Below are 22,959 nucleotides of genomic sequence, written 5' to 3' on the forward strand. Positions count from 1 at the left end.
GCGGCGCGGAGCTCATTTTGAAAACTCAAAAACACCTTCATTTTAGGTATTTTACTACGAATTTTTTATTACATTGCTAAATATATTATTACCTTAGGTATGGTGGTAGGGATCTGTGGTGGATTGCGCATTTTTTTTGCGCGTTGTTGGGCAGTCCACAATGGTGACTGCCCCCCGTCCCCCCCCCCCCCCCCCCCCCCCCCTTTTTTTAATTTGTTAATTATTTATTGCTTGTTTATTTAGTATTTGTTAATTGTTCGATTAGCGACTTAAGTATTTATTAATTGTTAGACTAGCTATTTCAATTGTTAGACTGGCTAATTATTTATTTAGTTTTTGCTAAGCCAATTGTTTATTTATTAATAATTTCTTAATTGTTTCATTAGTTAATTAATTGTTTATTTGTTAAATATATGATAATAATTTATTAATTTTTTGATTAGTTACTTAATTGTTTATTTATTAAATATATGATAATAGCTTGTTAATTATTTGATTAGTTAGTTAATTGTTTATTTATACTAATTGTATGCTAACTAATTGTTAATTATTTGACTTATTAATTTTTAATCTTTATATTTTAGGATTGAAAACCCTTAGTTTAGGATTCATAACCCGTAGCTTAGGATTGAAAACCCTTAATATAATTTTCGATAAAAGATTACATAACTAATATTACTTGTTAATGATTTATTTAAAATACGTAAAACAGATGTGTCACCACAATCCTTAATAAAATTTTCGATAAAAGATTACATAACTAATATCACTTGTTAATGATTGATTTAAAATACGTAAAACAGATGGGTCACCACAATCCTTAATAAAATTTTTGATAAAAGATTACATAACTAATACTATTTGTTAATGATTGATTTAAAATGCGCAAAACAGATGGATCACCACCCTCTTTATTCGGGGCCCTTCGACCGAGAGTTACTGTATCTTCAGCCCGAGCATAGGTCGCAACATATATGGACATCCGACCTGCAGCCTGAGTCTCAGGTCCGTACACGGTTAGGAGACTCAGCATGGGAGATCTTAGCTGCTCGCCCCCCACATCCTCGTGTCCTAGATATACTACGTCGGGGCGGTATCTACCGGTGCGTCGAAGTTGGTCGGGTACAGCACGATAGGTCGCTAGTGACGACATTGATTGAGAGGTGGCGACCGGAGACACACACATTTCATCTCTGCACCGGTGAGGCTACCATTACCCTTCAGGATGTGGAGGTCATTTATGGGCTACAGGTTGATGGACGCCCATTGTATATTGAGGAGCCTCCTGTGCTGCCGCCTTACCGGGATGAGTTGACTAGGCTCACCGATTTCGCGGCTTTGGATGGTCACATTTCCAGCCAGAGTCGGCTTTTGTTGTCGGCCCTTTACGCTCACTTGCGCCTCACAGACACGCAGCATCCCATTGGAGAGGACACGCCTCAAGCTGATGTTGACCGACGCGCGCGTCTATACCTACTCATCATATTCGGGGCCATCCTGTTCCCGAACACTTCGGGTTCGCATTTGAGCTTGAGGTATCTTCGGTATATCGACGATCTTGCCGAGATAGGATGTTATAGTTGGGGCGCTGCTGTGCTGGGCTACATGTATCGAGGATTATGTCGATGTTCTATGGGCATGAGGGTAGAGGTCTCTGCATTTTGCTCGCTCCTTCAGGTAATATATTTAAGTGTGTGTAATTAAACACAAAATATATTTTTTTAAAACGACGACTGATAAAATATTTTTTAAATGACTATATTAGATATGGGTGTGGACTAGGTTGAGACCTTTTCAGCCTATACCAGCTCACCCTCCCGCTGACTATCTTACTGTGCCGATGCCATACGCGCAGAGATGGTCGCGAGGCGTTCGCCGACGTGCGGAGACGCATCACAGCCTTCTCCCGTTTAGGGATCAGCTAGACCGCATGACGGTGCAGACGGTATGTTCATATTTTGGATCCACACGCTAGACCACATAGCTACTATTTAAGTCTGTTATTGTTAACTAGTTCGATTCTTTTTACAGGCTTTTACACCGCCGGTACTTCAACAATTGTTTGCTTAATTTTTCAATTGCCTCCACCTTTTTCTCCGTCGTGTCCGGTGGTGCCGGTATCGGAGTTGGTTCCGGCACCAGTGGATTTACTTTTTCCTTTGTTTTCTCCAAATCCTTAGTTCAACTGTCGCTGTTATCGGTTCCGGTGCTGCCTCTGTTACAGGCTCTGGTTCTATCCCCTTTGCCGGCGGCGACGGCGGAGGTGGAGGGGAAGTTAATTTGTGTTTGTTAAGAGCTTCTTGAATTAACTGTTTGAATTCAGCTAATGCTTTTTCTTCGGGTTAGGGAGTTCAACTAACAATGGATAAAGAATAATTTTGCGATAATGATCCCAAAATTTGAGTTTCATTGTAAGTCCATTATTGCTCTCTCTCTCTCAGCTTTAGTCACCATTGAAGGATTATATGGTGGTAATGGTATCAATGGTGGTGGTGGTGGAGGATGGTAGTGGTGGAAGGGAAGTAAATTTTAGTGGTGAAAGTGAGAAAAGTAAAATAGGTTAGGGGTGATGAGGTGGTAATGCCACGTGGCATCCACCTCCTCTAATAGCAGTGCTACGTAGGATAGGATGTATAACTTGGATTATTTTAACGGAGGAGGGGTATATTTGATCCCATAGTTTAACAACAGGGGTATATTTGAACCCAAAGTATAACGATGGGTATATTTGATCCTTTTCCAATAGTACAGGGGTATATTTGGCCCTTTTCCGTATTATAATAGTCAAGTTTTCTTCAAATTCGATAATTTACATTATACAATATTATACGTTCTCTATTAGGGACGAAGGCAGAGGGATGTAAGGGAATTGAAAATATATTTGTTAAAAATTTATACTCTGTAAATACGGCAAAAAATACCCTCGAACTATTGAAAATGGAGCAAAAATACCCTCCATCCACCTTTCAGCCCCCAAATACCCTTACCATCCACCTATTGGGTCTAAAATACCCCTATTGCTAACAGAATATTCTGGTCAAACACATGGCATTTTTTTATTGGTTGGATTATAAAATTAATTAAACTAATTGACCAGATAACCCAAGTGCCCCCCACCCCCCTACCCCCCCCCCCCCCCCCGGTGAATTTTTTTTTTTTTTTTTGAAAAAAAAGTTGACATTTTTTTTGCACCCCACCCCGCACCCCTACCCCCCCCCCCCCGACGCAAAAAAAAATTAATATTTTTGAAAAAAAAACGTTTTGACGTTTTTTTTGGGTTTTTTAGCTGGGAGGGGAGGGTGCGGGGTGGAAAAAAAGTCAACTTGTGCCTTTTAGATTTTTGGGGGGTGGGGGGGTGCGGGGGAGGTGTAGGGTGCGGGGTGGGGTGCAAAAAAAATATTGTAGTCTACACTTGTGCCTTTTAGATTTTTGGTTGAAAATATACCATGTTTTTTAGGGTGAGATATTTTTTTTTGGTAACTCAATTACATTAGACATTTTAATTTATCAAGACATTTCACAGTACTTGTGCTTTTTACTAGGAAGTTGAGAAGCGTAACAATATTTTTTTTGCACCCCACCCCGCACCCTACACCTCCCCCCCCCCCCCCCTCCCAGCTGAAAAAAAAAGTTGACTTTTTTTTCCACCCCGCACCCTTCCCCTCCCCCCACCCCCCAAACCCTGCACCGTACGCCCCCCTCCCCTCCCAGCTAAAAAAACCTATTTTTTTTCAAAAATATTAATTTTTTTTGCGTCGGGGGGGGGGGGTAGGGGTGCGGGGTGGGGTGCAAAAAAAAAGTCAACTTTTTTTTCAAATTTTTTTTTCACGGGGGGGGGGGGGGGGGGTCGGGTCGGGGGGTGGGGGCACTATCTGGTCAATATTGCAAAAGTTAATTAGTTTAATTAATTTTATAATCCAACCAATAGAAAAATGACACGTGTTTAATGAAAAGATTCTGTTAGTGATAAGGGTATTTTAGACCAAATAGGTGGTGATAAGGGTATTTTAGACCCAATAGATAGATGATAAGGGTATTTGGGGGCTGAAAGGTGGATGGAGGGTATTTTTGCTCCATTTTCAATAGTTCGAGGGTATTTTAGGCCCTTTTCCGCATATATATATTGCTTTTCGGCATAAGAAATATTATTGCTTTTGAATCCCTTATTGGATTCCTATCTCCACCAGTACTGTTCTCTGTAACAATATTTCACTATAATAGCAAAAAAATATCCAGACGAACGACGCCGTTGTTTTACTCTATTTTCAAAATATACCTAAATGAACGATCATGGAATAACTAAAAATCATTTATTAATATTGACTATAACTAATATTTGACGAAATTACTACGACATCTTTTCCTTAAATGAGTAATTATATGGATTCCTGGATTAGTCAGAGTAGATAGAAAAGCTGATCATTTGGTTGACCGAACTATTGCTGAGGTGTGAATTAATTCTAACCGTTATATCCCTATATCCCACTACGCAACCAAATCGCTGTATGATTGACATATTTTGTTCTATAAACAAAAAGAATGATAAAAGTTTATTTAATCGTCCAAAATCTTTCACTATTATACTCCCCTTGTTACAATATATTTCTAGTATTAAATTTTGCTTAATGCAGTTAATTCTTTCCACCATAATATAACATCATCCAAAATCTAGTTTTTAATCTTCTTCATTATTCTTGATATTTAAACTATATAGAAGCATGGGTTTGCACTCATGATTCGTCGTCCGTCCATCATTTAAAACAAAAAAAAAAAAAGTGTAAGCCCCATACTAAACACCAACCAATATTTAAAAAAAAAAGTTTGTGCCTCATACTAAACACCAACCAATATTAAAAAAAAAAAAAAAGTGGAACCCACCATCTCCAAACTCACGGAAAAAAAAAGTAGACCCCATATTAACAAAATCAAGCAATATAAAAAAAAAATTGAATCCCATATTAAAAAAACAAACAATGTAAAAAAAAAAGTGCATCCCATATTAAAAAATCAAACAATATTCATGTAATTTTCAAAGTATCTCATTAAATCAATAATGATGGATTCATTGTCACATGCGTATCGACCCATTAGTGGGAGCAAATGAAATTATTGTACAGCAAAAAACATGGACCTCATATTATTGTTTTTCTTCAAAAGATTAAGTAGCCAAACCATACAATTTTCTTTCTTTTTTTATATTAGCCTGAGATGTAATCTAGATATTGAACTGTTGTATTTGCTATTCCGCCATGTTATTTATTTGTTATGTTCACTAAAATAAATATACTTAAAATACTCATATTTTAAAATAAGATAGAATTTAATTACTTTTTCATTTTTTTTCCTTACTCTAACAAAGTGAAAAGAGATTAATGTCATAAAAGAAAAAATAATATTAAATGGAGATCAAATAATTAATAAGGTAAATTATTGAAATTATAATTATAATTGACGTTTCCTTAAAAAATCGTGCAAAAGACAACATGACAAGTAAAATGAGCTAAACCAAAAATATTTACCAAAAATTAAAAAATAGTAGTTCTTCATTTAAATGGAAAATCAAATTTCTACTTTGTTTCATTTTAAACATGTAAAATTAATATAATAATTTGAATTAGAATTATCCAAATCAAAATTTGATAAAAATTAATAGGTATTGTTTAGGCCCAATCTACATACATTAACAATAGAATATTTTACACCTTTAAATTAATTGAATTAAAATTCAAAGCATCAACTGATGCTTAAATATTATTATTGTTTTATCTCAAAAAGAGAAAAATAGTTTCCTTTTAGAAAAGTCTTCTCTTTTAAAAAGTATTAATAAATTTTTACTAACTTTATATTTGTAGCAAACACTAATATAATAAAGTTTTGGATATGGAGCACAAACTACAATGTTATATTAATCGTGTTTTGAACATAATATATATATATATATATATATATATATATTATTTTACTACTATATAGAAGAGCCGGTTTATAAGCAAGATCATCATCCGTCCTTTGATCCCACTTTTTTATTTAAGGGCAAAAAAATGACATTTTATACTTTATATTATCAACTCTTCTAAAAAGTAGATAGAAATACTTTATTATATTACTATTTTTCTACTATATAGAAGCATCGGTTTACCCATTCTTCGTCGTCAGTTACTCTTAAAAAAATAATAATAAGGTGGACCTTATACTAAAAACGCCAAGCAATATTACAAAAAAAAAAAAGGAAAAAAAGTGGACCCCCCTCTCCAAACTCATGAAAAAAAAGTGGACCCCATATTAAAAAAAAAAGCAATGTCAAAAAAAAAAAACGTGCACCCTATTTATTAAAAAATCAAACAATATTCATGTAATTCCCAAAGTATCCTCATCAAGTCAATAATAGTGGATTCATTGCCACATGCGTATCAACCTATTAGTGGGAGCAAATGAAATTATTGCACAGTAAAAAATATGGACCCCATATTATTGTTTTTCTTCAAAAGGTCAAGTAGGCAAATACATACAATTTCCTTTCTTTTCTTATATTAGCCTTAGATCTAATTTATATATTTAATTGTTGTATTTGCTATTCCGCGATGTCATTTATTTGTTATGTTTACTAAAATAAATATACTTAAAATATTTATATTTTAAAATAGCATAGAATTTAATTACCTTTTCATTTTTATTCTTACTCTAATAAATGTGAAAAGAGATTAATATCAAATGGAGATCAAATAATGAATAAGGTAAATTAGTCAAATTCTAATTCTAATTCACGTTTCCTAAAAAATCATGCAAAAGACAATATAACAAGTAAAATGAGTTAAACCGAGAATATTTACCAAAAATTTAAAAATAGTATTTCTTCGTTTAAATAGAAAATCAATTTCTACTTTGTTTCGTTTTAAACATGTAAAATTAATTTAATAATTTGAATCAGAATTATCCAAATCAAAATTTGATAAAAAATAATAAGTATTTTACACTTTTAAATTAATTGAATTAAAATTGAAAGTATCAACTGATGCTTAAATATTGCTATTGTTTTATCTCAAAGAGAGGAAAATAGTTTCCTTTTAAACAAGTCTTCTCTTTTAAAAAGTATTAATAAATTTTTGCCGACTTTGAATTCTTAGCAAACACGAATATACTAAATTTTTAGATATAAAGCACAAACTACAATGTTATATTAATCGTGTTTTGAACATAGTATATATATATATCACTATCCAAACACAACTACATACACATATATACATTATAATCCAAAGTGTTGGGCTCGTGCACAACACGGGCATAAGCCATCTAGTACTGTAGATAAGAGTGGGGTGCTAAGATGGTCAACGCCCCTACCTACAATGCAAGGATCATAGGTTCGAGTTGCGATAGTTCCAACAAAGGAGATCAGAGGGGGAGGGAATTTTTTTTAAAAAAGGTTTAATAAAATAAGATACTCCAACAATCACGCTAATTAAGAAATTAATAAATATAATATGGAGTTTAATAAATTACCGCTTATTTATTAGTGGATGTTATTTGAGAATTGAACAATATTAAAAATGACTACTTCTTTAATGTTAAAGGTGTAGTTGAAAATAATTTCAATTTTTGTTACGAATTCCTAAGGTGACACTAAGGAGTAAGGACCCATTTGCCATGAGAATTTTTCACTTTATTTCGAAATTAGTGTTTGGCCATGGAAATTTCAAATACAGTTTGAAATTGTATTTGAAATTTAAAAAACATCTAAAATCTTGTTTTTACTTTTTTTTTTTCACTTTCAATATATTCGAACAATCAAATATTCTTTGTAAAAATTATAACCAAACACAACTTCAACTTTAAAATTCCAAATAAAGTGAAAAATATTTGATCTTCATGACCAAAGCCTACTTATTTTGAGACAATGTTTTTTTTTTGTTTTTCCTTATTTTGGGACAGAAAGAGCAGTACTGTGGTTTTCAGATCAGTAAAAGCACAGTCCACAAAGTAGAAACGAAAAACAAAAGAACCGAAAAAAAAAGGGGTTCTGACAACTGCCCGATAATCCACCAAACAGCAACGGGCACCTGCCCTTACTCTTACCGGGCAGGAACAAACTCCGAGGTTACTTCTCCACTCTCTTTTTTACCTTAAAATCTCCTCCCTTAACACTTCCATTATTTCACTCCCACCACCACACCCCCACCCCCCGCACTGTGCCCCTCCGCCGTGGTGGGTGGCGCGTGATATCCACTCTCCGGGCACTACTTCACCTCAAATGCTAGTGAGGTTGAGGTGATTATGGGGCAGAATTTGAGCTCATGTGTACAACAACAACCCCACCATGAACATAATGGATTATTCATTGCAGTTCAAAATGGTGAACTTGATAAAGTTGAAGCTATGATTAATGAAGAACCAAATGTGGTTAGACTTAATAGTGTGCGTGGGAAGTTATCTGCACTTCATGTTGCTGCTGCTAATGGACAGATCGAGGTTGGTTTTTTATTTTCTTGAAAAAATATGTAGTCTTTACAGTGTTGTTAATGGTTCTTGATCTTTGATGAGTCAATTTAAAGGTTGGTTTTTCATTTTCTTGGAAAAACAATGTAGTCTTTACAATCTTGTTAATGGTTCTTGATCTTTGATGAGTTTATTTAAAGGTTGGTTTTTCATTTTCTTGAAAAAAAAATGTAGTCTTTACAATTTTTTTTTTTTTTTGAGGTGGGGTGTTAATGGTGCTTGATCTTTGGTAAGTCATTTTTGTTCTTTCCCATTTTGCTTCTTGATTTTCAAAAATAAAAAAATGTTAGTCTTTACATTCTTATTTTTTTTTTTTAAAGGTAGGGGGTGTTAATGCTTCTTGATCTTTTGATAACCCATTTCCATTTTGCTTATTGGTTTTGATTATGGATAGGTGCTTTGTATGCTCTTGGATCGTGGGGTTAATCCAGACATCTTGAATCGCCACAAACAGGTACTAATTAGTACTCCATGTGTTTCAATTTGTTTGTCTTACTTACTATTTTTACTATTTGGACAGTCAAATGATATTTTCTTTGACCATAACTTTTTCGAATACTTTTAAATATTTTGAATTGTTAATTATTGTGACTTATAATACTTTTATGTAATTTCTGAATATGTAAATTTTATTTTAAAGAACTTGAAAATTCTATGTCCGAATTCACACTGAACATTATTTAGTTTGTCCCTCGTGCTCCTTATTAAGTCACGTAAATTGAAACAGAGGGAGTAGTAGTTGTGATCCATGTGTTCTACTCCCTCTATCCCAAAGTAATTGTCAGGTTTCGCTTTTCAAGAGTTAATTTGACTAATCTTCGAAGCTAAATTGGATTAGATTCAAGAACTATACAAATAGTACTATAAGTTGCAACTTTTGTCATGTCAATTTGATAAAAAAAATACATTTAAAAATGTTGGTCAAAGTTAATGTAGTTTGACTATCAAAAACGAAACATGGCAAGTATTTGGGGATGGAGGGAGTAGTGTATTGTGCCAATTGTACACACCAATTCTCAATTTTCATTGGTGATATGCAATTGATCGCAAAAATGTCAAATTTTAGCATTTTGCAAAAATAATCATTGAAATTGATTTGTTCTTTTTTTGATTTGTTTAATTGTGGATTATTTCAGACCCCATTAATGTTAGCTGCTATGCATGGAAATGTTTCCTGCGTGGAGAGGCTAATTCAGCGAGGTGCTAATGTATGTGAATCTTTGCGAATTTCATTCGTGATAGTTTCCTTGACTGATTGAGATGGGTAGTTAACTGGTTAATTCGTCGTATGTTTTAGATTTTAACATTTGATTCACTACATGGAAGAACTTGTCTGCATTATGCTGCTTACCATGGCCACTGTGACTGCCTACAATCGATCCTTGCATCCGCACATTCTGCTCCTGTTGCTCAATCTTGGTAAATTTCCAGTTCCTTTGACTCTGCTCGCCTTTGCTTTTCGTGTTAAGTGTCCAACTCTAGTTTAGTGAGATGTACTTCTAAAGACAGGATTTCTTCTTCATCTTCCCTGTCAAAGTCCCCTTTTTGTCATCTCGATTATGCCTTACAGAGGGCTTCATGTATTCAAGTATCAGGGGCATTACCCTATTTTGTTAGGGGTTGTTCGGTTGTTGGTTAGGATAGAAATTATTCATGTATTAAACTAGCATAGGATAGTTAATACCATGTCTGGTAGCTTTTTAGTTGCCTTGTATAAAATTCAGCACACCAAATAAGGTGTTTGGTTCTCATATTACCCACATAACTAAAACATGTATAAGTTATGGGACAATTTATGTATTATTTTATGCAGGATAGAAAGAAGAAATAACTAATACATGCGTAGCTAAACCTTGCATAACTCTATCCTGCAACCAAATGACCCCTTAATGAATGGTACTCTTTTACTTGGATTGGCATGCAGGGGATTTGCGAGATTTGTGAACATAAGAGATGGAAGTGGTGCAACCCCATTGCACTTAGCAGCCCGTCATGGTAGACCGGCATGTGTCCGGATTCTTCTAAGCAACGAGGCTCTTGTCTGTGCTTCTAGTGGTGGCTATGGGTATTAAAACTCTCCCAGATTGGTTTTTAACGTAAGTACCATATGTTGAAAGTCAATTGACATTAACAATTCTGCAGCCGTCCAGGAAGTACACCACTGCATTTGGCAGCTCGAGGAGGTTCTCTGGACTGTATACGTGAGTTACTTGCTTGGGGTGCAGATCGACTTTATAGAGATTCTTCTGGGTGAGCTCATATGCACTTTTATTCGAGTTATTGGATTGGGCACCTTTTTAAGTAATGTGGTTTCTGCACTAACCATGTGCACAACGCAAGTATCTTAATTACTTGCTGATTATTTTACATTCTTCATCTCGATCATTTTATTTATGAAGGTCGTCACATTCAGGATATGAAATCATCACAAAGTAAATTTCCTTACCTGTTGATTTTCTACATTTTCCATCTCTATCATTATTGTTTTTCCTCCAAAAAAAAAAAATGCAAGATGAAAAATGTCTAGGAAAATTGAGTTTGCGTTTACATATGCACAGTGGCGAAGTCAGGAATTTCGTTAAGGGTGTCTAAGATGTAGTATAATTTTCTAATGAGGGGTGTTCAACTAACACCACCCTTTGGCATATGTAGCTACACCTCTGCCTTCTTGCAGTTGCAAAGCCAAAAATTTCGCTAAGGGTGTTCAAGATTTAATATATATACGTATAAAAATTAATTTTGACCTATATACTATTATACTCGGTATAATTCCTTATATAGACAGTATAGTTTTTTCTAATAAAGGGTGCTCGACTCAGGAGAGGCACAATAGTAACCTCTAGACTGACAAAGTCTGTCATAGTAGCAAGCTTCTTTAACCCCTTTCCCTTAACTGTCATTTTCCAAATCCTTTCCGTTCTGTTTGTAGTGTTATTCAACTCTTTGCAAGTAGTAATCCATCTTTTAATGTGAAACTGATCAGTTGTAAATTGGATTTGTACAGGCGAATTCCTTACATGGTTGCTTTGAAGTACAAACATGGAGCATGTGCAGCTCTCTTAAATCCATCATCTCCGGAGCCTTTGACCTGGCCATCGCCTTTGAAGTTCATTAGTGAGCTTGATGCTGAGGCAAAAGCTTTGCTAGAAAATGCTCTGATTGAGGCCAACAAAGATAGAGAGAAGTTGATATTGGAAAAGACGGCTGTCTCAAATACATCATCTTTACATTCTGATTCTGGCCTTGAGAGTGATGACTTTGAGGTAATAAGTCTCTGCCCAATTAAATAAAATAATAAGAGTAAGAAATAAACAGTTGGAACTATTCTGCTTCAGTAGCTGCCTGCAATTGTATGTCTGGGCTCATAAAATATTTTGATATGTCAGTTCGGCAGATGGTTGATACACTATGTATGTGCAGATGGGCTCGTATCATTTCCTTGTTCCTTTTTTGGTAATGCGACAGAGAATATCCTCTTTGGTAGTTGGAAAAATGTTAGCGGACCACTTTTTATTGTTTTTGTACCACTCTTTTTTGTTGATCAATATAATATTTTGCATTTTCAAAAAGAACAGAAAAAGCAAAGTCATAATTTTGCATATACATTTTGAGTTGGTGGTTATCTTTTATCTTGTATCAAGGACTCATCTGGATTAATTATTGCTTTTCCAGTAATCTGCAAACGAACATGATGGAGCTTTAAATGCATTTTTTTTTCCTTACTAAGAATCTACTTTTGACAATTCCCTGTTTTTCGTTTCCAAACAGGGCAGTGATTTAGAGCTATGTTGCATCTGCTTTGAGCAAGCCTGCACAATTGAGATTCAAAAGTGTGGCCATCAGATGTGTGCTCATTGCACTCTGGCCTTGTGCTGCCACAACAAACCTAATCCTGCAAGTAATAATGAGAAGGTTCCTGTATGCCCCTTTTGCCGGAGTGATATCACTCATTTAGCGGTGGTCCAGAATAAAATAGACACTTACGAAGAGGTATTGAGTCCTTCAAGACTAAGAAAATCAAGAACATCTTTCAGTCTTACTGAAGGCAGTGGCAGCAGCAGCAGTAGTAGCAGCTTGAGAGTATTGTCACCCTTAGCCTCATTCGGGAAGTTGGGTGGTCGCCATTCAGGCAAAATCAGTGCTGAAACCATTGAAGTGTTTGCTAAGCCTTGAATCTGCTTAATCGAAGATTTAGACTAATGAGAGTCTAAATCTAGTTAGCGACGAGTCATGTTTCCAGTATACCTTATATATATGTATATCTATATAATTATAAGGGTGGGGGGGGGGGGTGGGGGGGGGGTGGATGAGGGATACTTTTGAGCTGTTCAAATGGCTGCTCAACTACCCTTTTGAAAATTAAAGGGGTTAGATTATGAAGCTGCTGCCTATTGGCAATTGAATGAAAGAACATTTTGTAGTAGTTCCATCTTTGAGAGAAATGTTATTGGACTTCTTCTTTTTGTTTGTTGGTGATGAGCCTCTAGTTCAAGTTTTAATATGTATTTATAAACTAATTATTCTTGACCTAGATACGCGGTATTATTACTTATATACACAATATAATTTTCTAACAAAAAGGTGTTTAATTGACCACCACTCTTCTGATCCATCACTTAGTTTGGTCAAGTATAAGCAGAATTGCTACAGTTAACTGTATTTTCTGATTCTAATTAAGTTTTGTTGGACTGACGTGTGTTTTTGGAGTCCGGAGCCTAAAGGGTATAAAAATACACGGTATAAACCAAAAGGGCGCTGCCTTTGCCTTTCAGTTATATACCAAAACGGGTATAACGTGAACTCCTCCATGTTATACTCCAATTTTTTTTTTTTTTTTGCAATGTTAGAATCACAAAAAATAATAATATATATATATATATTTAATGGTATAACGTGGACCAGTTTACGTTATACAAATAATTTTGTATAACACGGACTTACAAATATATGTTGTAGTATAACGTGGATCAGTCCACGTTTTACAACATATATATTTTTCTCCCCAACGTTTTACAAAAATAGTTTGTAAGACGTTGGCTCTATTTAAATCATATTCGGCTGTGTTTTTAATAATTTTTTTTTATTGATTTTTTTAAAGCATACAGTTAATTTCAGTGATTAACTCAAACAAATATTTTATACATATGCAATAATTAAATATGTTTTATATATGCGAACATAAATAAAAAATAAAATATAAGTTAAATAAACGTCACACATTAACTGAGTAGTAAATGTTAAATTACATACTAACTATTAAACGGCATAAGACATGTTATATATTCTTGGAAGATTACATAAGGACACAACGATCGTACAACTTAAGAAAAAACATAAAAATCAACAAGCAACAACAACTACTGATTTCTGTCGGGGCAACGATTCTTGTTACGACCTGTTTGCTTGCACGTACTACACTTTCTAGCCAAGCAAGCAGGAGCTATATCCATTTCAGTCCTCCTTCTAGTTGTAGTCCGCGCTCCTGAAATTCGCTCGTATTCAGTGTTTGCAATTAAACTGAAGGGAGAAGGTGGCCAATATGCCTCATTACCCAACGGTGAAAAATTTTCACTGTACGTTTGCTTGTAAAACCTGCAACTGTAGTACTTGCTAACATAGGTCTTTGGTTGAATTCCGCGGATATCACAAAATTTAATGGCATGTGAACATGACATATGGTAGTTTCTCCACTTCCCACACGAACACTTTTTCCCTTCGGCAGAGACTTTATGGATATTTCCGCCCTTACCTTCGTGTGCAAATGTCAGAATCTCAAAGACCCCTTCAGCTGCATTGTATTGCTGCATGTCAGTATGCTTTAGGGACCTCCCCCAATATTCATCAAACTTCTTTTCAACAGCGCGCGGCCAAAACCTTTTATCTGCAATCAACAAATCAACAAAGGTGCTTCTCTCAACAAACCGATCAACAAGATTTTTAAACGTATAACGGACCATGGCAGTAACGGGCAATCCACGAGCTTTCTTCAATAAACCGTTGTAAGACTCGGAGACATTCGTTGTCATAGCCCCCCCACCTATGACCGTTGTCCTTATGCAATGTCCATTTCTTCTCCGGAAGAGCTTTTAACCACAAATGCGCTGGAGGTGACATTCTTTCGATTTGTTCCATCCTCATTTTATACTTCTTCTTCTGGTGCTCTGTAGCCGCCAACCACATTAGCTTCTCAAGGTCACTGTTGAGGAACTTTTTATTAAAGTTGCTTTTCAAATGCCGAATGCAAAACCTATGGTGTGTGGATGGTGGTTGTAACCAATCATGTGTTTGGACACATTGCAAGATGCCCTGATGACGGTCAGAAATAAGTCCAATTCCTTGTTTCTCACGAACAATATATCTCCACAACAACACAAGGAACCACGTCCAAGACTCAAAGCTCTCGCGTGCAACAATAGCATATGCAAGTGGAAAAATGTTATTGTTCGCATCAATTCCAATAGCAATTAGCAGTTTCATCTCATACTTACCGTACAGATGAGTGCCGTCTATTGAGATGACAGACCTGCAATTTTTGAATCCATCGATGCTTGGTCTATAAGCCCAGAAAAGAAACTTGAAGATGTGTTCATCTTGCATTGTAGTTGATTGGTGCTCCCACTCAACAACAGTCCCCGGATTGAAATATTGTAAGACAGCCATGTATCGGGGAAATGTCTTGAAAGAGGTTTCAAAATCACCAAATACCATTTCAATAGCTTTCTTACGCCCCTTTTGTGCTTTTCTATAACTAGGAGTAAAAGTATGCAATCCTTTTATTTTTTCCTGAACTGACTTAATACTGATATATGGATCGACCATAATATATGGTATCAACGTAGTAGCAATTAGGTGACTGTTCAAATTGGAATGATCCTTTCTGTAATCATCCGTGAGACAACTGTGTTAGAGAACCGTTTTGCCTGCCTTCCACATACCACTTGAAATTTCTCTAAAACGGATCATCCACTCACATCCCAACATATGACACTTGCAAATAACCCTCCAAAATTTACCTTTGGACTGATCACAAATGAACTCTTTCTTTTCTTTGAGACAATATTGTCTCAGTGCGCCTTTCATTTCCTGCTTGTTCTGAAATAACATACCTAATTGCATAATACAAGGAAAATTATCAACCCCCTAAAAATAGGCCAACAAAGAAAAAGAATATTCATTGCCACCATACTAACCTGATTTAATAAATTCAAGTTTTTTAGGATCCCAAAGTGCAGATCGAACTGGACCGTCATCTCTCATGAAGGCAAAATCATCCGGGCCTTTTTCTGTGTTATCACTATCTGACTCATCGGAGTGATCATTAGCCACATCATTATTGATCACAATTTGTGTGAGTTGAGTTAATACGGGGTTTTCTTCAAAATCGTTACACCTACAAACATAGGAAAATTCAAGGCGTTCAAATCTCAAAAACAATTAGTTAGAAGTCTCCTAGTTTAAGCGAACAAAACATCGTTATATTTACCTTTCCGTAAATGACTCCACTTGAGTAGGGCGATATCGAACTATACTCCCGCCACCTAATTCACTTGTATCTGGAGCACTACTCGGTCCAGGAATATCACAACTCTGCATAGTCCAACCAAAATTATGTGACTGGCTACCAACTCCTACCATTGTTTCTTGTCGAAGTGTACCTCTTTGAAGCCCAATATCCATAGCGGGAAGATATGTAGTACCCCAAATATCAAACTCATCGTCAGTGGGTGCTTCAACATTAGTAGAGCGTTCATCAGTTGCATACATGTCAAGTGTCTATGCTGATATGATTGCTAAATATATCAGGACTTCGAAGAAATAACGATAAGGAGTCATCGTCCGAAATAAGAGTTTCCTCGTAAATGGGAAATCCCCTAGCCGTAATTGATGTTGGATATCGTCCAGTGATAACCACTGAAAGGTTAGGATCAGTTATGGCCATTTTGCTTATGAAAACACGTTGTAGACGATCGTATTTGAGGAAAATTGGAAACCTTTGTATGGCTCCCGGACGACAGTTATATCTTACTGAACCTTCTTCGTACACAACTTCACCACCCAAATATAAATTAAATCTTACATAATTTTCCGCCATATTATTTTCAAGAGAATACAAATGTAAAAATGAATGGAGAATGCAAGAGTGAAGTGAAGAATTCTTGAAAAATGAAGTCTACAAGAGAGATATGCAAAATACAAGAGAGAAGTGGAGAATTCAGACAGATATGCAGAATACAAATCTTAACTGGTATATAAAAAATGATTCACGGACCTTTGAATGTCATAATGCTGATGTTGAAAAAATTTATTGACTGTTTGATTTTACGACTGCATGCTTGATTTGACGATTGCATGGCAGATTTGACGATTGCATGCATTCTCAGCTTTAACCAAAAAAAATTACAAATTATTTTACTATTTTGCTTTTACAGCTGCATGCGTGATTTGACGACTGCATGGATTCTCTAGCGTAATTTTTTTTTCAAATATCAATTATTGCTACGTTGGCCGGCCAACGTTTACCAATTGAGAAAATGAATTGTTACAAAACGTAGGCAGGCCAACGTTTTGCAACAATTCATTTTGTTGTAAAACGTTGGCAGGCCAACGTTTTACAACAATTGATTTTGCTGCAAAACGTTGGCAGTTTTGCAGTAATTGATGCATGAAACTTTTTTTATACACGTTATAGCTGAGAATCCATGCAGTCGTTAAATCTGCCATGCAGTCGTAAAATCAAGGATGCAATTGTTTTTGTTGTAAAACGTTGGCAAGCATTCAAATGTGACCTTTAATTGTTGTAAAACGTTAGTAAGCATTCAAATGCGACCTTTATTCAAAACATAATATGTATTCTTGAAAGATTACATAACAATTGAGATTTGAGATAAATTCAATAATTAATAAAAATTCAATTTTTACAGTGTCCCTCCCCCCCGCGCCACACGTAGTTTGCCGACGCTCTCGATTTGATCTACGTTGGTGAACCTCCTCTTGTATCACACCCTCATCTTGTAAATGCCATAAAAAATAGAAGTTATTTTTGTATGATTGGATTCCTTAGATAAATTTTCTTAGCAATTGATTTAATTGTCTACATAAAATCGGACAGCATCTCCCCTGTAACAAGGACTTCCTCCAATACCATATACCAACACAAACAACCAAAGCAACCAAGACAAAAAACCACATAACAACCACAAGCCACCATATCAGTCCTTAAAGACTTCTTAATCTAATTAAATAGATAAATACTTTGAATAAAAAGCTAACCTGTGGCTCTAAAGTCTGTACATCCGGCACATCTACGTTGGTGAACCTCCTCTTGTATCACACCCTCATCTTGTAAATGCCATAAAAAATAGAAGTTATTTTTGTATGATTGGATTCCTTAGATAAATTTTCTTAGCAATTGATTTAATTGTCTACGTAAAATGGGACAACCTCCCCTGTAACAAGGACTTCCTCCAATACCATATACCAACACAAACAACCAAAGCAACCAAGACAAAAAACCACATAACAACCACAAGTCGCCATATTAGTCCTTAAAGACTTCTTAATCTAATTTAATAGATAAATACTTTGAATAAAAAGCTAACCTATGGCTCTAAAGTCTGTACATCCGGCCCAGGAATGTGTGAGGATACAACATCAAATTCCATGGGAGACTATGCAAAATAAATAATATAGACACATAAGGTAGCCATTACATTAATGAAATTAAACAAGATACAAGCTATTTGAGTGGTTAGAATACTCACGTCAGTAAAACTCAGTCTCCTCCCAATTGAAGAGATTTGTCCAGTGAATGCAGGTAAAGGCCCCCCAGTCATCCCATAAGAGCTGCCTGTCTGAACACCAAACTGTTGGGCCATAGCTGCGAGGCTAATAGGCTCAGACAATGCGAATGCCTGAAAAGGCCCCTCACGTGTGATTACGGCCGGTGATTGGACCTCGGGAGCAGACGTCGATGAGCTGGACATACCAAAATCTATTATTGGGTAATATGCATCATCAGCTGCAGGAATCGTTAAGCTGGGCATATCTTGCTCAAAACGAACCTCTTCCTCATCAATCAACTGGTGATCCACGGGACCTCGACCCCATCTGTTACCTATTTAGCGTCCTCTACCACGCGCCGCAGGTCTTGGTACATTAGGACGTTGACGACGACGAATTTCCATAGTAGGCGGCTCAACATACTCCGCCGGTGGTGTATAATTGGGATCGAAACTCAACATCGTCCCCAGAGAGTTAGTAGCCATGGACTCTGTATTAATGTGGCTAAACATCTCTGCTAATTCCTTCACTTCATTACACTTGGTTGGACATTGGATAGTCTGCTGAGCCAACCTGTACGATTCTTGATGTCCTAAAGCCTAAAAAAATAATAATTTAAATTATAAGATTTGATAGTGGTCTAACACACATATAAAGACATCAAACATCTAATGGAATGTAATGTACGTACCAGTGCCTCATGCCTGCCTGCCATGTGTTGGTATCCTCTATCCACATTATGCGCAGGATTTTCTACGAAAGTGCGCGAGTGACGTTGATACCAAAAAAATACACTGATAATGACTCTGGGTCTTGAGTTTCATACTCGGCCAGAATTATCCTTTGTCGACGATTTTCCCACAAAAAGTCCGTTTGTATAAAATTTTGTTGATCCTCCACTGTTATAGCATATCGCTTGTCACGTTGTAATGAAAAGGATCAATCTCGACACATGGTCCTGGAATATGTTGCTTCCTACCAAACTGTCTGAGAACGCGGTCTACCATGTGCCACTCTCGATAGATCCCACAAATAAGGGGTACCTGCGCCATCCAAATAGCTCGGCCACACTGACACCACTCAGGGAGTCTATTAATGATGGCCTCTGTATAAGGCTGCCACACAAACTACGATAGAAAGAACATAAAATTACATGATAATAAAATAAATAAATTACACATAAGCGTAACTATTATATCAAAATGCCATTAACAATCATAATTATGATAAAATACCTAACCATCTGTTAGGTTGTCCAATACATCCCTACATATGGGTAGCACAACACGTGCCTTATTTTCGCGAGCTTTACAATGAGTCCACTTTCGTGCAAGAGCCGCGCGTGGCTGAAGGGCCCTGGGTGGTGGCTGCATCGGTATAATTCGCTCCTAAGCCCAAACCTATATTAAAAATTTAAAATAAATAAATAAAAAGCTTATAACTATCAAATAGGACAACCAAATAAAATTATATAATTTTAAAGGTCACGTATCTCCAATAAAGAAATGAATCCACACACATCCTTGGCTTTCTTCAACGAAGCGCGACATAAACAAGTATACAAATATGACAATGCAGCCGCTCCCCAAGCTTGTCTACTTATTGCTCTAAGGTCACGCATGTCAAGCAAATATTCTAAATTAAGTAAGTCACCGGACTTATCCAGAAATATCGTGCCGCCACAATGCAATAGCAAGTACAACCTAACCCGCTGTTGCACATCAATTTCTGGGGTCTGATCTGTAATGTCATCTAAGCCTCTAATATATTCAATTAATTTATTTACTTCTAACCTACTAACACCATTAAAACAATCCAGACCGGGTGCCCAACCAGTAAACTCATGGATTAATTGTTGCCACCCAACAATACTTATATTTCTAGCATTAACATCATTCAAGGGATTACCATCAACAACCATGCCAAACATGAGCTCAATATCTTGTAATGTGATGGTCGCCTCACCCGTACACAGATGAAAGGTGTGCGTCTCAGGACGCCATCTCTCTATAAGTGCAGTGATGACTGCCCAATCATATGATACACATCCTACCTGTACTACTCCCCTAAATCCACACATGCCAAAGTAGTCAAGGATGCGAGGATGACGCCTCACGCACTTCCAAAATTCGGTATCCGCGCGGCGTGGAAACAGGCATCCGGTCGGTCCTCTCAAGGCACCATCCCACACAGCTTGTGATCGATGCTTCTCCTGGAGTGTTAACACATCGTACACTTTTGGCCCCGGATGTAGGGATACCCGTGGAAGCTCCATACCTTAGAAAAAAAAATTGAAGTTCAGATCAAGCTATTTGGAGTAACTTACTATTAAAAAAAAATATTATTCCAATTTTAGCAGAACAAATATGCACTGGCTAGATAAAGCCAACTTCCATACGCCTTATTTAGAAAATTGATAGTGGACCACATTAAAAATAATTGTCCACCCACTTAGACTTAGGTCCCATATAATAAAGCATTATCATGACATTTTAAGTTTTTTTTTTTTTTTGGGCTAGTGAGGCATCAATTAAGTTTCACTTTTCTGGCTATATAAATATCACATTAAAGGTACAATGAAAAACTTAACAAATAAGATCTTTTATATAACAATCCACAAAAATAACAGTAACATAACAACAAATTTCTTCAAAAGTGATACTAAACAAATCGGACCTTTTATATAATAATGCTTTTGACAATCATATCTAAAGTTCAAATTAAAATAACACAAATAAGACAAACAAATGTCTTATAGGTATTAAAATAACACAAATAAAAAATAACAATCAAGATATATAAGACAAACAGATATCCTACATCTACTATAAATATACAATATTATATGAGGTAGAAAAAATACCTTAATTTAGATAGCAACAAAAGATTTTTGATGAAGAAGTTGCTCCAAAAATTAGACTGTAACGCAGGGTTTAAAAAGAAAATAAATGAAGGAGAAGGAGAAGGAGAAGGAGAAGATTCTGAAACTTGAAAAGAATGGAGGAAGAAGCGGAGGAGAAAGGAGAAAAATTAGGGCAACAATTTTGGGGATGAGGATGAGTCGTGGACAGTCCCACGCTTTACATATATATGTTGTAAAACGTGGACTGATCCACGTTATACAAATAATTTTGTATAACGTGGATCAATCCACGTTATACAAATAAATCAATCCACGTTTTACAACATATATTTGTAAAATGTGGACTGATCCACGTTATACAAAATTATTTGTATAACGTGGATGTAATTTTGTATAACGTGGATCAGTCCACGTTATACCATTAATTTTTTTTTTTTTTTTGTGATTCTGACATTGCAAAAAAAAAAAAATGGGGGGTATAACGTGGAGGAGTCCACGTTATACCCGTTTTGGTATATAACTCAGAAGGCAGCCCCCTTTTGGTTTATACCGTGTATTTTTATGCCCTTTAGGCTCCGGAGTCTCTTTGGTTAGGAACTCTAGTTAATTACAAGGAAAATTATTTAGATATCTGCATATATAATGAGATACAGACAAATTAAAAATCTCACAATAATGATGAACATTTTCATAAATAGAACTATAGAAGCATGGTTTGGATTACCTACAGCTATAAGTGCAATAGAGGTGAGCAAATTACTTGAGTTCTTTTTCCTTTATAATATTTATTATACATGAACAGGCACACGTCTAAAATGCTTTCATTAGGTTAGGTTATCTACATCACACCCTTTGGGGTGTGGCCTTTCCTCGAATTCTACTAACGCGTGATATTTTGTGCACCGATATGCCCTTTTTCAAACACACACTTATACAGAATTTTATGATATTTGTTTACTGAGGACAAATGAACGCTTTATTCCTATTAAAATTAATATGTTACTAGAATATAGTGAATGAAGTGCAATTCAAAAACAGTCAGTTTTAAAGTTTATCATATTTGATTGTCAATTAAAGTTTATTACAATCTTTTTGTGATGTTTCTTGGTAGAAAATCCTTCAGTGTTTCGTAGTAGTCTGTGTTTACCCGGATTTCGGTTTAGTTAGATTTGTGTACGTGGTTAGGGACACGTGGATCAAATGATCAAATAAACAATGTAATTCGTAATGAAATTAATTATTGACAAAGTAAAATAAAAGAAAATATGAGTTAGAAGTAGTCTGAGCCTTGGGGAAGCTAATAGCTTGTGGCTCCAGACTGGCTGGAAGCTTGTTCCTTGTTTATATTCAATATAAAAAGTACAAAGAGTATCAATATGAATGTAATATGAACTATGTATCTCTTGGATCTCGTGTTCTTTACGATGATGCACTGATCTCTATTTATTCTAGGGATTGGGAGTGCATAATCCATGTATTATGACCCTACTAATTATATGCATTGAATAGCCAATAAAGACTGATAATAAAGAGGACAATAAAGCCTATTAATTCCCCGTGGGACGTGCCTATAATGGCTGACCGTTGGGCTTCAAAGAGCCTCTCCGATTCTATATCCTCCGGGACTAGAAATGTTCTTCTCCGGACTGGCTATGTTTTCCTCCGAAACTACCTCCGGTATGACATTTGGTCTTCTGTACCTGTTGTCTACTGACTCGGCTATGACTTATTCTTTTTTCCATGTGTCGTTACATTATTGCACAACTATAATATGCTGTTTTTACCCTATATATATATAGTCCCCCCACTTCCCGGAAACTTGA

At 35.9% G+C, this 22,959-nt stretch overlaps 1 protein-coding gene across 2 annotated transcripts; it reads left to right on the plus strand.

The window, feature by feature from the left end:
• The first annotated feature begins 8,040 nt into the window (after window positions 1-8,040).
• Window positions 8,041-12,956, plus strand: LOC132630304 (putative E3 ubiquitin-protein ligase XBAT31). 2 transcript variants are annotated; one of them, XM_060345891.1, is made up of 9 exons: window positions 8,041-8,466; window positions 8,888-8,947; window positions 9,630-9,701; window positions 9,791-9,912; window positions 10,418-10,558; window positions 10,636-10,743; window positions 10,893-10,925; window positions 11,498-11,756; window positions 12,262-12,956. In XM_060345891.1, the coding sequence occupies exons 1-9, from the start codon at window positions 8,272-8,274 to the stop codon at window positions 12,664-12,666; spliced, it is 1,395 nt and encodes a 464-aa protein (XP_060201874.1). In that variant the 5' UTR covers window positions 8,041-8,271; the 3' UTR covers window positions 12,667-12,956. The 2 variants fall into 2 exon arrangements, with proteins under 2 accessions (XP_060201874.1, XP_060201875.1); XM_060345892.1 differs by lacking the exon at window positions 10,893-10,925 and having other exon boundaries at window positions 8,057-8,466.
• Window positions 12,957-22,959: the final 10,003 nt, after the last annotated feature.

The sequence above is a fragment of the Lycium barbarum genome, chromosome 3 (genome assembly GCF_019175385.1).
Source record: "Lycium barbarum isolate Lr01 chromosome 3, ASM1917538v2, whole genome shotgun sequence".
Classification (NCBI taxonomy): domain Eukaryota; kingdom Viridiplantae; phylum Streptophyta; class Magnoliopsida; order Solanales; family Solanaceae; genus Lycium; species Lycium barbarum.